This window comes from Taudactylus pleione, unplaced genomic scaffold (assembly GCF_031769625.1).
Source record: "Taudactylus pleione unplaced genomic scaffold, aTauple2 ptg000523l, whole genome shotgun sequence".
NCBI lineage: Eukaryota > Metazoa > Chordata > Amphibia > Anura > Myobatrachidae > Taudactylus > Taudactylus pleione.
In genome coordinates this window covers 2870913-2887565 of record NW_028284925.1, presented here as the reverse complement: position 1 = coordinate 2887565, position 16653 = coordinate 2870913, and the positions used below count along the sequence as shown (strand labels likewise).

The 16653-nt window shown below is 46.7% G+C and overlaps 1 protein-coding gene across 1 annotated transcript in view; it reads right to left on the bottom strand.

The window, feature by feature from the left end:
• Positions 1-16653, bottom strand: part of GRAMD1C (GRAM domain containing 1C) — a 237016-nt gene that overhangs the window by 43721 nt on the left and 176642 nt on the right. Inside the window, exons 7-10 of the mRNA XM_088450779.1 lie at positions 5479-5597; positions 4281-4395; positions 2581-2767; positions 1266-1406 (exon numbers count right to left, since the gene is read on the bottom strand). Of these exons, the coding sequence (XP_088306905.1) occupies positions 1266-1406; positions 2581-2767; positions 4281-4395; positions 5479-5597 (562 nt within the window). The remainder of the gene's footprint in view (positions 1-1265; positions 1407-2580; positions 2768-4280; positions 4396-5478; positions 5598-16653) is intronic.

Here is a 16653-nt window from a genome sequence, read left to right as displayed (position 1 = left end):
TGAAGCACAACCAGCACCAGGCTTTTCAGAACCAGTCCTAGTTGCCAAAATACGAAGGACAAATGACGTAGGGGTCCCCCCGTATTCGATGCAACCAACACTGGGCTCTGAGCCGGCCCTGGTTCCGGAAATACAGAAGGAAAAATGCGTAGGGTCCCCCTGTATTTACCAGAACCAGCGCCGGACTCTTTCTAGTGGGGGGGTGATGCCACAGCCAGGGGAGCCCTTTCACCGGGCCCCACAGCCAAAAGCATCACCCCTGACCGCTATTCAGCACAGGCCGGGGATCCCTGGAGAGCTTGGGACCCCCCCAATAAAGGAGTCCCCCTCTACAGGGTACACCAGGCCCAGGCCGATAGCCCGGGGCTGTCCCCAGCGCCCCTGGACGGTGGGTGCTGGGTTGATTGTGCTGTGTGGTGCATATGAAATATAAATATTGTCTTTTGCAGTAGTACTACAGGTCCCAGCAGGCATCCCTGCATACTGGCACTTGGAGAACCACAAGTACCAGCAGACGGGGCAATAAGGGCCTGTTGGTGCACTCTGCACCTCCCAAACCATCTCCTGTGTGCTGTCCCCTCTTCCACCTGCATTAGTGTGCCATTTTGTTGCCCTTCTCCCCTGCAGGTGGCCCGGTTTGCTCATCCAAATCCTGATAGTTAATACATTTTAAAAAAGCTATGAAATTCCATAGACAAAAAACCCTACGGTTTTACATGTCCCATTAAGGCTGCTTAGACATGATCTGAAATTTCACAAAACCTACTGATTTTTGTGCCACTCAAACTAGAAAAAAAAAAGCAATAAAATTACAATCATTAAGGCTGATGCCTTAATGGACGTGTTCCTTGTGCAATACAGATATGGTATGTCATCACACCCTGTGGTTAACTGCAGATTACTGTCGCTCACAAAATGGTGGAGCTGCTAATTCACAGAATTGTGTGCTCATTGGAATATACTGTATAGATAGATAGATAGATAGATAGATAGATAGATAGATAGATAGATCTTAGTAGATGAAACTGCCACAGCAATGACATCATCACAGATGCTGCTCTTTGAATACTATCACATATAGCGCCACCTAGTGCTTAGTTTATAAGGATATATTTGTTACAGTGACATAACATGCATGTAAATATGACAATATAATTAGATAATAATTTGCTGTACGTATGTGGTCACTGTGCTGTGTAGAGACATTTAGCTAGGACATAGGCTTCTTACAGAATAAGCCGCATCAGATGGAGACCCGTACTCACCAAACACCTTCCTGGAGGAGAGGAAATCCTGCATGAAACGTGATGGGGTGAAGAGCAGCTGGAACATCTTCTCCGCGCTGATGGGAAAGACGCGGTTGATGTATAATCTTCCTTCCACCTTCTCATGATGGACCCTTTCATCTGGTGGTAGAAAGAGGAGATAATATATAATAATGTAACATGGCTCTCTATATCTGACGGCTGGAGGAAGCCCCCTTCTGTCTCTGCCCAGCAGGCCAGTGGTCATTCCTGCAAGCAACTTTACTACATGGTATTCACACGCACTGGCGAAGAGGTTGGTGAACTTTATCGGCTGTGGAGCTACAAGCCCCAGCATGTCTACTCTGTCTGGGCTTGTAGTTCCACTACAGCTGGAGAACCGCTGGTTGCCCTGGCTGGCCTACTTCAAAACATGAAATAAGGGTTGTCTAGATTCCTATTTGGGGGACTGTTGCGATTATCTCTTATCTATCCATTCCCCATAATCTGCAACATCAATGACCATTAGGATGGTCCAGGACTGGACAGGGCAGCTGGTAATGATGTAGGTATTGCCAATAGCAACCAAACAGATTTATATATTAAATAACATAACTGTTTGCTTGCTATGGGCAAAGACACCTGCTCCACAGAGTTACCCGCATAACTGTTTATAAAACGCTCCCCGGTGCTCTTCATGCTGTGTCAGCCACATATTTCATCCGGTTGAATAACTGCAGACTGATCAACATAGAACTAGGAAATAAATAAATATGAAATTATATTTTTATATACAGCAGGAGCAGACTTTGTTGCAGCACTTGGCTGGCATTTGTTCAGTAGAATACTTCTCCATAAAAGGACAGTGGTTGGTCAAGGCAGACTTTATTACACTCTAGCGTTTCAGTTATCTGTACTACGCAGTAAGGGAATGTTACAGGTGGAACAGCACTTAGTATGTAATGCACACAACACCGAATGCCACAGCTACAATGGGAAAAGTGCCATACAGAGAAAACTGGAGAGTAGAAGGTTGCAACAGAGTCTACTCCATCTGTGACAGGTGTACGTTATAGAAATCCACCGTTTCCATTCCCTTTCTCATAACTACAAACAGTAAGCTGGAACAATTTCCTGACCCATTCTCTAAAACCAAATATGGAGAATAAAAGGGACCCAGCAATTCTCCGATAGCTTCAAACCCAAGGGGATAATGAGCTCATCTGTCCTGTATGTGCTTCTCCATATAGTACAGTACAACGTGCACAATGTACGTAACAGTCTCTTATGACGGCGGGTCAGTGGGACTATGGGGCAGTTTCTGTCACGTACGTACGTTCATCAGGACTGTCGGAGCAGCTACTTCGGTCAGCGTGTTGGTTCTCGTTCCCATTCAGATCCAGACTGAGGGCTGGGGTCCCGATGTGTGAGCGGAGGCTGCTCATTCTGGAAGCGCTGAGGAGGGGGCTTTTCTCATCCGCCTTTTCCCCCTGTCCCTTCTCTGGTGGGACCTGTCCTGATATCTAGGGGAGAGCAAGCGATGGGAGGGGTGGAGGAGTCAGGGACCTGCACATCATATCTCTATAGTAAAGACCTCTCCCCTCTGTACATTATAAGACTATTACCAGTCACTGGGTTACTGAGGGGACATATTAAATTACAAGGCTCCAGCTTTTATAACATCCCTGTAATTTACTGTAGTGAACATATTATAAATGTACCATAGTGATTTAGGAGAAATACAGCAAATAACTAAAGATTGCCTGCTATGATTTAAGCCATTAGTAATATACTAAAACTATAAGTACACAATTTATCAAAAAACTCTTAGAACATCTACAAAATAAATGCAGCACCCGACACGCAGGACCGTGTCTCCCAGGAACCTGCCTCCTAAGAACTCAACAAAGGAACCCAGCACCTCTACACCCAAGAGTCCACCACCCAGGATCGTGACTCCCAGGAACCAGCCTCCCAAAAGCTCAACAAACAAGAGCTTAGAGACGCAACACCCAAGAGCCCAGCACTCCGATACCCAGGACTGTCACTCCCAGGAACCTTGTTTCCAGGAGCTCAACAATCAGGAGCCCAGCAGCCTGACACCCAGCACATGACTCACAGGAACCTGCCTCCCAAAAGCTCAACAATCAGGAGTCCAACACCCAGGAACCCAGCACATGACCCCCAGGAACCTGCCTTCGAAGAGCTCATCAATCAGGAGCCCCAAACCCCGACACCCAGCACCCCAACACTGTGGAGCCCAGAACCCTTGACCGTGACTCCCAGGAACCTGCCTCCCAAGAGCCCAACACCCAGAAACCCAGCACCCCAACACCCAGAAGCCCAGCACCCAGGATCGTGACTCCCTGGAACCAGCCTCCCAAAATCTCAACAAACAAGAGCTTAGCACTGCAACACACAAGAGCCCAGCACTCAGATACCTAGGACTGTCACTCCCAGGAACCTGGTTTCCAGGAGCTCAACAATCAGGAGCCCAGCAGCCTGACACCCAGGACTGTCACTCCCAGGAACCGGCCTCCCAAGACCTCAACAATCAGGAGCCCGTCACCCAGGATCCCAGTACCCCAACAGCCAGGACTGTGACTTCCAAAAACCTGCCTCCCAGGAGCTCAACAATCAAAAGCCCACCACCCAGACACTCAGGAGCTCAGCACCAGGGCCTTAACTAGGTTAGTGTGACCTGTGCCATGGCACAGGGCACCGCAGGGAAGGGGGCGCTGTTTGGGCCTGTCAATTTTCTGTTTATTATCATTCTCACTTGTAGCTTCCTCTTCTCTTATCCCCAGCATCTCCCATCTCTTCCCTGGCTCTTCTCCATGAGGCTATGGCCCTTTTTCGGATGCGCATCTTATGTCCCTATTTGAAAAATAGAGGAGGGGGGGCGCCAATGCTCTTTCTGGCACAGGGCACCAAACAGTCTAGTTATGGCTCTGCTCAGCACCCAGACATACAGGAGCCCAACACCCAGGAACCCAGCACCCTGACTCACAAGCACCATGCTCTATGCCCACGCACCATTTGTAGGAGATTCAGGGAATCCGTCTCGGTCTGTGAAACATCATCTCTGGTGAGGGAACTTCCCCTGGGGGTCTTCTCCCCCAGTTCCTCACTCCCAGTCTTGCCTGGAGTCCTAGAAGACAGAACACTGTGTGAAACAGACTCTGACGACAGGAGATTTACATCTGCCCTAAATAAGGAATAGTAATTATGGCAGTATGATGCATTAAGGCGGTGTCATTGTAAGAAGTACAGGTTGGAGAAGATCCAATGGGCTGCACAGTACAATGTCAGCCTGATATCAGCCACTTTACAGCGTACATTACCTACAGACAGAAATATTATCTTACAGACGCATTGTAAATCACAAAATCCTTGTAGTAAGCCGTGTGTGACTTACTGAGACAGGTTATCATCACCGACTTATACCAAAGAAATGTAAGAGGATATATTCATGCGCTTCTTGGAGTTTTGAGCGAGACCACTGTGATTATGGGGTCCCCCTAAATAGACCCCGGTATAAACAAAAGCAGAAGAAAGGAGTTGTGTACCACAGTGTTTGGCCCTAACTCCGCTGTAACAATATGCATGCATTAATAAAATGACATACTGTATACTCAAATATAATTATTTAAATTTATATAGACCAGTGTACGATATACAGGTCTATCGCTGGTGCACAGAACATGCTCAGTGCAGTATCAATGGGGCAATAAGTTTAAAGAACAGTCAACCTAAAAATGTACCATTAATTTAATTACATCTAAGAACAGGTCACTGGAGACATCATATGTGCGTTCTCTGGTATTGATCAGCATTCCAGAGTATGAGGACACCACAGATGGGCTGCATGTTGGTCCTCAGGTGCCTTAGTGCGGCCCTTAAACTCCCTAATGGTCCTCCATGGACTGTGAAGGCCCAAGAGGAACGGCAGTTGCTGTGATGTCACAATTGGTTAACCAATCGGATATGCCGCTTCTGAGAGTCTCAGAAGAACCAAAGGGGAGATTGCTTAAACCGCTATATTATATACCATCATTCTGGCAACTGCATTAGGGTGGTGTGAATACAGAGGGCCGGCTGGACCCCAATGCTCAGTCACCGGATGATACAATGTAACACATGTACTGCTGAATAACTGCCATACCTAGGAATACTACCAAGTGCCAGGGCTTATACTCACCACCTACTCATATGGAAGTCAGAGTCCTCTTACCTGGCTGGGACAACCTCCTCTGGGGGCACGGCTATGCTTTCCATCTCCTCATTGTTCAGGCCCAGCTCAGTGCCATAGCTCTGCTGTACCAGCTGCCAGAACTCTTTCTTGCTCAGACTCTGCAGATAAAGTGACACAATATATATATAATATGAGATTATATACAACGTTTCGATTTATAAAACGGTGACAGAAATCCCAGTAATATGATTGGACACACAACCGTACACATCCCAGCGTAACCGCACCCTGACCGACTTCCTAATGTGACCAAGACCTAATAAAAAATCCATAGCAGTATCACTCCACAAGTGTAAACAATATCATCATCCACAGAGACACTACTCAAAGAAAAGCAGCATCTCACTGTCTCACTGACAGCAACACCTCACTGACAGCAGCACCTCACTGCCTCACTGACAGCAGCACCTCACTGACCAGCAGCACCTCATGCCTCGCTAACAGAAAGAAAAAAAAAATTGGGAGAATTACCACATACTGTACCTCAAAGGACCTGACATCAAACCTCACCAAAGATGACTGGTACAATGATGATCTCATATGTACTGTATGTATGTAAATAGTTTCATTATTCAGGTTAGCAATTTCTTGGTTTGTATATGTCATATAATTGTGGACTACATTAAATACATATAGCCTGGGAAATTCCAGCTATATCCTATCCCAAGGTTTCTGGAGACAGGGCGGATAGATTAGGTTATACAGAACCAATTATATATAGTACAAACACTACAGAACTAAAAAATTATACTCCATTCGCCATTGTAGCCTCTACGGTTTCCCATATTTGCACATTCACGCCCATCAGTATTAAGTTGTCCGGGATTCAACTCAACGGTAAAGTGATGGTGTTCGCTATCACTCACATTTTTTCATTTCACCGGGACAGCTCTTATCAGAGGTACTGTACCTGCATGCCAGTCTTCATAGAGTGCACGGATAAGAAATTAGATATCGGGAACATTTGTGAGAGAGAGAGCATAAAGCCAGAGGGTTGGCACTAACCTTGGTTCCAAATCAACAACTGGGGTGCAAATACTTAAGGAAGGAGCCATGGCATCAATCCATGGACAAAGGGCACTCACCAGGCCCCATAGAGAAAAATAGTAATTTGTATTTACAGCATCCAAATGGAGCATCATGTCATAAAAGGTCAAAGGTCGACATTTCAGCCCAGCATTTGTCAAGACCTCTCCAGCCAGTAGCAGTATAAGGAAAGATGCACCATAGGTACTGATTTTTGGACTAATGCGAGTGCCCATCATCTGGAATTATATAGATAAAAAACTTCCTTAAAGTGGAAGGTAATCTTCAAGAAAAAGTTATTAAGTGACCTCTAAAAGCAACAGGAATATTCAGAACTTTGTAGCTGGTGTACGTGATATACTGCCTCATCTCACCTTTCCTTTGTATGGAGAGAAAAGGTTAAAACAATAGGTGGTTAAGGAAGAACAGTGTCGAATAAACTATCCTCTCTCTTTACACAGAAACCTATTCAGTTGTTGTTCTGTGCATGCTGCCATAATTCTGTGTGCATCTAGATCATGTGTCGACAGCAGAAGAATGGAGAAGGTGAAGTGCCTCTTGTGCTTTTTCTCCTTCTCTGTTAGAGCTCCCCGTTCCCATGGAGAGACCTTATAGAGGTACGTGAAAGCCTCACACTCAGCAGGTGGCAAAGACACAGTTTACTCATGCAGAATAGGATTACAGGTGTTCATTTACTTTATGTTTAGCAGAGCTCCTGGCAGTGATCGCGTCGATAATATATTTGGCAGAGCTCCTGGCAGTGACCCGTAAAGAAGCAAAGTGACCCAATCATTATTATTATTAATATAAGATTGGAATGCTAAGAAGAAACAAGTTTGCAAGCGATACCAGGACCATAGGTGTATATGGAGCAATGGTAACAAACTGTTCATATGTTAGAGATGAAATAGATTTCTAATGCGTCAGATTATACGCAAAGGGTAAATCATAGCGAGATAAATGAAAACAAATGGAGAGAGTGACACAGGAGCCGTGTAATTAAGACTTGAAATATGTAGGAATGCTATTCAATAGCATAAATTCAAACTAAACTTTTATAACCCGTTTGCAGTCTTGAAATGCACATTAAACGTCAGGAATTACAGTCACATCATATACAGTGCATCCGGAAAGTATTCACAACGCTTCACTTTTTCCACATTTTGTTATGTTACAGCCTTATTCCAAAATGGAATATATTCATTTTTGTCCTCAAAATTATACACACAATACCCCATAATGACAACGTGTAAAAAGGTTTTTTTGCGATTTTTGCAAATTTGATGCATCTTTGGCAGCAATTACAGCCTGTAGTCTTTTTGAATATGATGCCACAAACTTGGCACACACCTATCTTTGGGCAGTTTCGGCCATTCCTCTTTGCAGCACCTCTCAAGCTCCATCAGGTTGGATGGGAAGCGTCGGTGCACAGCCATTTTCAGATCTCTCCAGAGATGTTCAATCGGATTCAAGTCTGGGCTCTGGCTGGGCCACTCAAGGACAGTCACAGAGTTGTCCTGAAGCCACTCCTTTCATATCTTGGCTGTGTGCTTAGGGTCGTTGTCCGGCTGAAAGATGAACCGTCCGTCGCCCCAGTCTGAGGTCAAGAGCGCTCTGGAGCAGGTTTTCATCCAGGATGTCTCCGTACATTGCTGCATTCATCTTTCCCTCTATCCTGACTAGTATCCCAGTTCCTGCCGCTGAAAAACATCCCCACAGCATGATGCTGCCTGGTGATGAGCGATGTCTGGTTTGCTCCAAACATAATGCCTGGCATTCACGCCACAGAGTTCAGTCTTTCAGAGGTATTCAATATGGGTGCGATAACATCGTTTTTGCGTTAATATCGCAATTATGACGTCATTATCGCAGGTTTTACTTTTACACTGTATTCAATATCAAAGACTTATCGCATTTTTGAAAAGTCGAAGTTAAAAAACGGGGATAAGTTTTCACCATTGAATAGGTGTCGAAAAAAAGTGCAGAATTGGGGTTTAGGGGTGCAGGCTTAAATAAAATAGCCTGCACCCTTCAGAATGACCCCTTGAAACGATCTGTGTCAAAAAAAATAAAAATAAAAAATCGGGACACCCCAAAAAAATCACTTTGAATTTGGGGGCCAAAAAAAAAAATGTTGGGGAACAAAGTTAAAAAATAGCGAACTTGACTCTGGGGGGGTCCCCAAGTGTGCCCCAGGTGTTTTTTTCATTGCAGCTCCTTGCGCAAGTGGGTTTTTCACGATTTTTTCAAGTCTGTTTCGCAACTTTAAAATATGCTGACCCCCATTTTCAAGTACCCCAAATTTGCTGGGCATAGTTATTTTTCCCCCAAAAAAATTCTAAATGCTCTTCTGCACCACTTTCTTCAAAGTCGCATTTATGCACTTGCCGCGGCTATTAGAAAGCCCGACTTCCTTCAGGAGTTAAAAATGGGGGTACCCATAGTGATCCCCCATGTCTATACATCATTAGGGGGGTCCCTAGAATATTTCCCGAAAATTCCCGTTTTTGTTAACCTGTTAAAAAAAATTTGTAAACATTTTGAAAAAAAATGACATAAGGTCCCCCCCCAAAAGCCAAACCAGCCCCACGCTTGCCAGCCAGTAGTGGTTTCTAAAAATACGGGGAACAAAATGTGTAGGGTTCCACCGTATTTTAGAGACCAACAACAGGCTGCAGGGACTAGTGCTGGTTTTAAATATAGGGGCAAAAACGACGTGGGGTACCCCCTATACTTATGACCAGCACCAGACCCAACCGACCGGGGTGTAATGCCACAGCCCGGAGACCCAATCACCGGGGCTCCAGGTCCAAAGCATTACACCCCAAGTCGGTCAGCGCAAGCCGGTGATCTCGGGGGAGTCGGGGACCCCCCCAAAAAAGGGTCCCCCCTCTCCCGAGCACCACAGGCTTACGCTGGTGGGTATGGGGGTAATAGGGGGGGCCAAATAATGTAACACTATTGTACTTTACAGTGGAACTACAAGTGCCAGCTTGCCTGCCATTTTGCACTTATGGAACTACAAGTGCCAGCAGACATGCGGCACCTGTAATTTCACTGTAAAATAAATAGTTTCAAAAAAAGACAAAACACCCACACCGTGCCCTGTATAAGTTTATTACATACACCTACCCATTCACACATACCTATACCAGAAGTTTCTGTCCCCTTGTCCAGTAGAGATCCATGGTAGCTGGCCCTGCAAGAAAGATTTCATACTCACCTACATCCAGCGCTGGTCTCCGCAGTAATCCATGGGTGTTTTAAAACAAAAAACGTGTTACCCGATCCATGCTACTAGCTATGTGTATGTGTGTTGTCACACATACACAGCTCCCGAATGGCCGCTGCCGGGACTTCACGGGGCATTGCAGTCCCATCAGCCAATCAGTGGCAGCAGATTTGTGCCTCGAGACAATCCTGTCTCGGAGGTCTACAGACAATTCCTTGGACTTCATGCTTAAGGCCCCCATAGATCAGAGATTGATTGCAGCAATCATGCAATTTGCAATCGATTGTGTATACAAAGCTTTCCCTTTTTCAATCGATTGCAGATTGCAGAATTACCACAATCGATTGAAAAAGGGAAAGATTTTTATACACAATCGATTGCAAATTGCACGATTGCTGCAATCAATCTCTGATGTATGGGGGCCTTTAGTTTGTGCTCTGACATGCACTGTCAAGTGTGGGACCTTATATAGACAGGTGTATGCCTTTCAAAATGTCCAATCAACTGAATTTACCACAGGTGGACTCCAATTAAGCTGTAGGAACATCTCAAAGATGATCAGTGGAAACAGGATGCACCTGAGCTCAATTTTGAGCTTCATGGCAAAGGCCGTGAATACTTATGTACATGTGATTTCTTAGTTGTTTTTTTTTTTTTTTAATTAAATTTGCAAAAATCTAAAAAAAAAAAAACTTTTTACACATTGTCATTATGGGGTATTGTGTGTAGAATTTTGAGGACAAAAATGAATTTATTCCATCATGGAATAAGGCTGTAACATAACAAAATGTGGTAAAAGTGAAGCGCTGTGAATACTTTCCGGATGCACTTGTAACCAGCAGGGACGTCCCTATAACTGTAATTCTATCCGAAACTGAAAATACAACTACACCCAGACCTGTGGATTATCCAGTGGGTACCCCAACGTCAGTGGGCCGCCAATAGGACTGTCTGAATGCCGTAACGGCTTGGGATGGGTTGTAGTCTCCATAATTCACTCCAAAACAGGCTGATCAATTTTGTCCAGGATTATCCTTTAAGGACGGATATATGTACATATGCTTAATGGCCCGACTAAAAGAGCGGCGTGTCACATGAGAAGTCAGCGTGATACGATTCGTCGGATGAGCTAGGAGCAGACGCCCATATTCGCTACAAGAAATAATTTAAGCCGCCAGAGAAGTAAGATTTTCTGTGCTTTTTTTTTTTTTTGTATCAATAGACGAATAGCCCGTCTGTAACACTATAACCGGCTTATGCTGGCCATACACGCTAAAATTATTGGGGCGATCCGCGGATATCGGGTGGATCGTCCTGATAATTGTAGCGTGTGTACGAGCGACCGAGGGTTAAATATTGCTCGGTCGGGCATGCCGGATTGTCCAGCATGCCCCTCTGATGCAATATTTATGAGTTATAATGTAGGCCGCATCGGGCAGTGTATGCGCAGCCGACAGATATTTCATGTGTTCCTTCCCATGGGAGGAGCAGGGAAATGTCTCCTCCCCCAGGGGCGGAGCGCAGATGTTGGGGGAAGGACCAGGGAAATGTCTCCTCCCCCGGGGGTGGAGCGCAGATGTTGGGGCTAATACACTGAGGGTCTGATTCAGAGCCGGACACTATTTGCGGTCGTTCGTTCAAAAAAAAGGGGTGGCTATTCAAATTAACCGTTCGCTCTTTGCAGTCTGTTGCCGCCTCTATGTCTGAACGAGCGAACAAAACTTGCGGCCGTAATTTTGAAAAAGACGCCCCCTGGCCGCTCGCATCCTACGTCATGTCCGCTCTTTATTAGATTAATCGAGTACATCGACCAGCGTATGAACTGTTCGCTATTCTTGTGGTTGGTTTTTCCTACCGCTATTTTGTGAGCAGTTCTGACTATAAATCAACCAAGTGACGTGGTCAATGACGCTGCTGTATTAATTATGCACACCCATAAAACGCCCGTTTTGACCTTTAAGCACGCCTGCGTTCTGAATTCCACTCCCCATTTTCAAGCACCTTCCCGTTACCACCCACATACGCCTCCTCCTGTCACTCAAAATAGCAGGCACTCGCTATTTAGCGAACAAACGATTTTTGGCCGCACTGGTTCGCGCATGCGTACTACAATCCGTACGCATGCGCAGATGAGCGAACGTCGCTCATAACGAACGAGCGGCCGCTTACGAGCGGCTCTGAATGAGATATCTCACAGTGTATGCCGCGGACATCTGCGAGATGGCAGGCTGCCAGATAAAATGTCTGTCGATCTGACAGTCATTTTATCTGGACATGTATGGCCAGCTTTACTCTCTCATTATAAGAATACATCATCAGGTGCCTGCTCAGTAACAGTAACCCAGACATTGAGGAACTGGTATCGTTACACGTCCATCGCATTACCAATGATCAATAGATAAAACGCATGATTTAATTAAACTTGATTTAAAAAAAAAAAAATATATAGGTATTTCTTTTTGCGTCATAAACTAAATAAAAAATGTTAATTCCCTTATTGATATCCTTAATCAACACTTATTTATTAAATACAAACTGTAACATTTTAAATCATTTGCATTGAGTAATGGTTGCAATGGGTGGGGGGCACTGGAATCAATTTATGAACCAGGGGTAGGCGGCGGCCCCAAAAAGTTTGGGAGACACTGCTTTAATACAGAATAAAGTGGTTGACGCCCAATCATTTCATCTGTATCATTAAGCACTTGGTTCCACATAGAGATGGTCCAAACGGGGCCAATCCTCACATCAGGAGATGTCCTCATCAAGGGCCAGGGGCGCTGCCTGAGTCGGGTAGGTGGGCTTTAATGTAAATGTAATAGGTACAATCAGTTCCAGTTCAGGTCACATTATCAGTCACACACAGCTGCCCTGTCACACACTAATCTTTCCCGGCATTGGGTAATAAATTAATGATCACTCAGCGGTAATAAATCAGATGATTCCTGTACAAGCTAATTGTCAGGTTCCCTCATATCTGGACTATAATGGCCTCATTCCAGACAATCAGCATCATCCTATATAAGCTACATTCATGATGAAATCAGCGAGATTGCAGGGACTGAACTATACATACCAGCGTGCCCCGTCACATTTGCAAATCAGGCATGATAAAACAGTGGCATGCTGGGATTTGTAGTTCCTGGAGGGCTGCACGTTGAATACCCCCGGATTAGGGGTTTGTACAGACCTGGTATCAGCCTGCATGGGTCATTTATGACGTACAAGCTTAGGCAGAAGAGTCCAGCCATCACTAAACAGAACCACCATGCTTTCTGTCTGTCCACTGTCATAGAAACCGCTGACAATGTCCTTCCCGTGGTTCTGTGGCAACAAGTATCAGCGCAATCAGTACACAGCGTCCGTGCGCGTATCTTTCTCAGGAGTTTGCCACCCCCCCCCCTGACATGTTACATATGAAAGTGTGAGCGCTTAACGTGTTAAGACTTTCAGATGCATGGACCATGGCTGGATGAGACATTGGAAGCAGGGCAGGTCGTCCATACCTGAAGGACCCCGGGGGGTACATTTACTAAAAATCGATATAATCAATTAAAAATAACTCTAAATCGATCAACATCGATGTGTTTCAGCGGCAAAATCACTAATTTACTTAGTTAAAATCAATATACTGTAAAAAAAAAAAAATAAATGTGTGATTTAGTCCCTGAAACATATCGATGTTGACCTTTAGTAAATTTACCCCCAGGTGTCTCTGCATTACTGACATGTACCATCTCTCACCGGGGTGGAAAATGCATATTACATATATGTTGAGAACAGGTTTTGTAGGGTACATGAGAATATCTAACCCCTGTTCTGCTTCATTGTTTAACATTGGTTAAAGACTTTAAAATACATGATCCATGTCCCTCAGCACTGCATAGAGTATTGGGTAGGACAGAACCTGCTCTGATGCCAGCATTGCACAGAGGGTAGGAGGAGAGTGTGGTTCTGCCAGACACAAAGGGCCTGATTCAGCATTGATCGCTATTGCGATAGCATACGCAGATGGGCGATTGTGGTGTACTGCGCATCCATCACATTGCGGGTGTGCGTTAGCATTGTGATTGCTCTGTGATCACTCATGGAGATACAAGGCCATTGCAGAGTGAGTGACCGGAGGTCAGCGTTTGGGGGTGGGGACAGGTGGTGGTCTGAGAAATGCAGGCGTGTGTCCGTTTGAACGCCATTGCATGGGCATGCATAAATTAGCCACTGCGACGGCGTACGCAGCGTTGGTACTCACTGCGTGCGACGAGGTTAGCAATTCCTGAGTAAGGACGGACCTGTTGTAATTGTGCGTAAGGGGCCGATGTTACTCCATGTTCCTGATTTATATGCAGGACTGTGAGGTATTACGGATGTGAGATAGCGGCAGTGGGAGTCTATGCTGGCTGTGCGACGGCTCTGCGATCGCATTCATTAGTATATTTTCTCAGCAGATCTGCGAGCGTAAGCGCAACTGCAGTAGCGATCCGTAATGAATAAGGCCCGAAATAAGGTCCCTCCTGATATGGATCCTACTGCTGGTGGCTAAGAGTTCCATAAACTGTCAGGGGACTGACGGGGGTTCCCCTCCTACCACTACTCCCAACTCAGATGGAAAAACTCACTAAATACTTAACCAAATAATGTGCTTTAATGATTTGAGCATTCAGTTGCTGGCAGTACAGTATGTTTTGTTATCTGCTTTTGAATCTCTTTGGAGAAGCCAGGACAGACTGTGACACTGATATTGTAATATGTGGGAGCTCCAGCCTGACACAACAGGAGATGCCTACATACAGCTCCAGAGCTTCACTACAGAAGTCACGAAGTGTGAGGGGGAGGACGGATTGTAATCGGCCTCTTCAAGGGTAGTGGCAGGGAGCACCATAGGGAGGGAAGGGATAGGGAGCACCATAGGGAGGGAAGGGATAGGGAGCACCATAGGGAGGATAGTGATAGGGAGCACCATAGGGAGGGTAGTGGCAGGGTGCACCATAGGGAGGGTAGTGGCAGGGTGCACCATAGGGAGGGTAGTGGCAGGGTGCACCATAGGGAGGGTAGTGGCAGGGAGCACCATAGGGAGGATAGTGGCAGGGAGCACCATAGGGAGGGTAGTGGCAGGGAGCACCATAGGGAGGGTAGTGGCAGGGTGCACCATAGGGAGGGTAGTGGCAGGGTGCACCATAGGGAGGATAGTGGTAGGGAGCATCATAGGGAGGATAGTGGTAGGGAGCATCATAGGGAGGGAAGGGATAGAGAGCACCATAGGGAGGATAGTGGTAGGGTGCACCATAGGGAGGATAGTGGCAGGGAGCACCATAGGGAGGATAGTGATAGGGAGCACCATAGGGAGGATAGTGGTAGGGAGCACCATAGGGAGGATAGTGATAGGGAGCACCATAGGGAGGGTAGTGGCAGGGTGCACCATAGGGAGGGTAGTGGCAGGGTGCACCATAAGGGAGGGTAGTGGCAGGGAGCACCATAGGGAGGGTAGTGGCAGGGAGCACCATAGGGAGGGTAGTGGCAGGGAGCACCATAGGGAGGGTAGTGGCAGGGAGCACCATAGGGAGGGTAGTGGCAGGGAGCACCATAGGGAGGATAGTGGCAGGGTGCACCATAGGGAGGGTAGTGGCAGGGTGCACCATAGGGAGGATAGTGGTAGGGAGCATCATAGGGAGGGAAGGGATAGAGAGCACCATAGGGAGGATAGTGGTAGGGAGCATCATAGGGAGGGAAGGGATAGGGAGCACCATAGGGAGGGAAGGGATAGGGAGCGCCATAGGGAGGGAAGGGATAGGGAGCATCATAGGGAGGGAAGGGATAGGGAGCACCATAGGGAGGGAAGAGATAGGGAGGGAAGGGATAGGGAGCACCATAGGGAGGGAAGTGATAGGGAGCACCATAGGGAGGGAAGGGATAGGGAGCACCATAGGGAGGGAAGGGATAGGGAGCACCATAGGGAGGGAAGGGATAGGGAGCACCATAGGGAGGGAAGGGATAGGGAGCACCATAGGGAGGGAAGGGATAGGGAGCACCATAGGGAGGATAGTGATAGGGAGCACCATAGGGAGGGTAGTGGCAGGGTGCACCATAGGGAGGGTAGTGGCAGGGTGCACCATAGGGAGGGTAGTAGCAGGGAGCACCATAGGGAGGGTAGTGGCAGGGAGCACCATAGGGAGGATAGTGGCAGGGAGCACCATAGGGAGGGTAGTGGCAGGGTGCACCATAGGGAGGGTAGTGGCAGGGTGCACCATAGGGAGGATAGTGGTAGGGAGCATCATAGGGAGGGAAGTGATAGGGAGCACCATAGGGAGGGAAGAGATAGGGAGGGAAGGGATAGGGAGCACCATAGGGAGGGAAGTGATAGGGAGCACCATAGGGAGGGAAGGGATAGGGAGCACCATAGGGAGGGAAGGGATAGGGAGCACCATAGGGAGGGAAGAGATAGGGAGCACCATAGGGAGGATAGTGGCAGGGAGCATCATAGGGAGTAGGGAGGGTAATGGTAAGGAGCACTATAGGGAGTACATGGGGTAGTGGAGTATGCGATTATTGATAAATGGTCCCCTGTGTCTGTAAAGAGAGATGAGGAGAGGGAAGACAGACCTACGATTAGAGGATCTGGGGGAGCCCAGAGGGGGTGACATGTGAAACTGCAAATGCCAGCATGTTCAGGTCTGTACTGTAATCCATCCAATTAACTCATTGGGGCCTATGCAGAACTAAATACAAGTCGGCTGCACCCGCTCTTGCAGTTACAGTATATTCAGGGATCTGAAAGCGGATATTTGCCGGCATGCAGAGTTGTGCGCATCTGGGGTTGGCCACACTCATCTGGGCACTTGGTTTAATAGCCGGTGTCATTACAAGTGCGCACTTTCCCCAACGCTATCCGGCGTATTCAC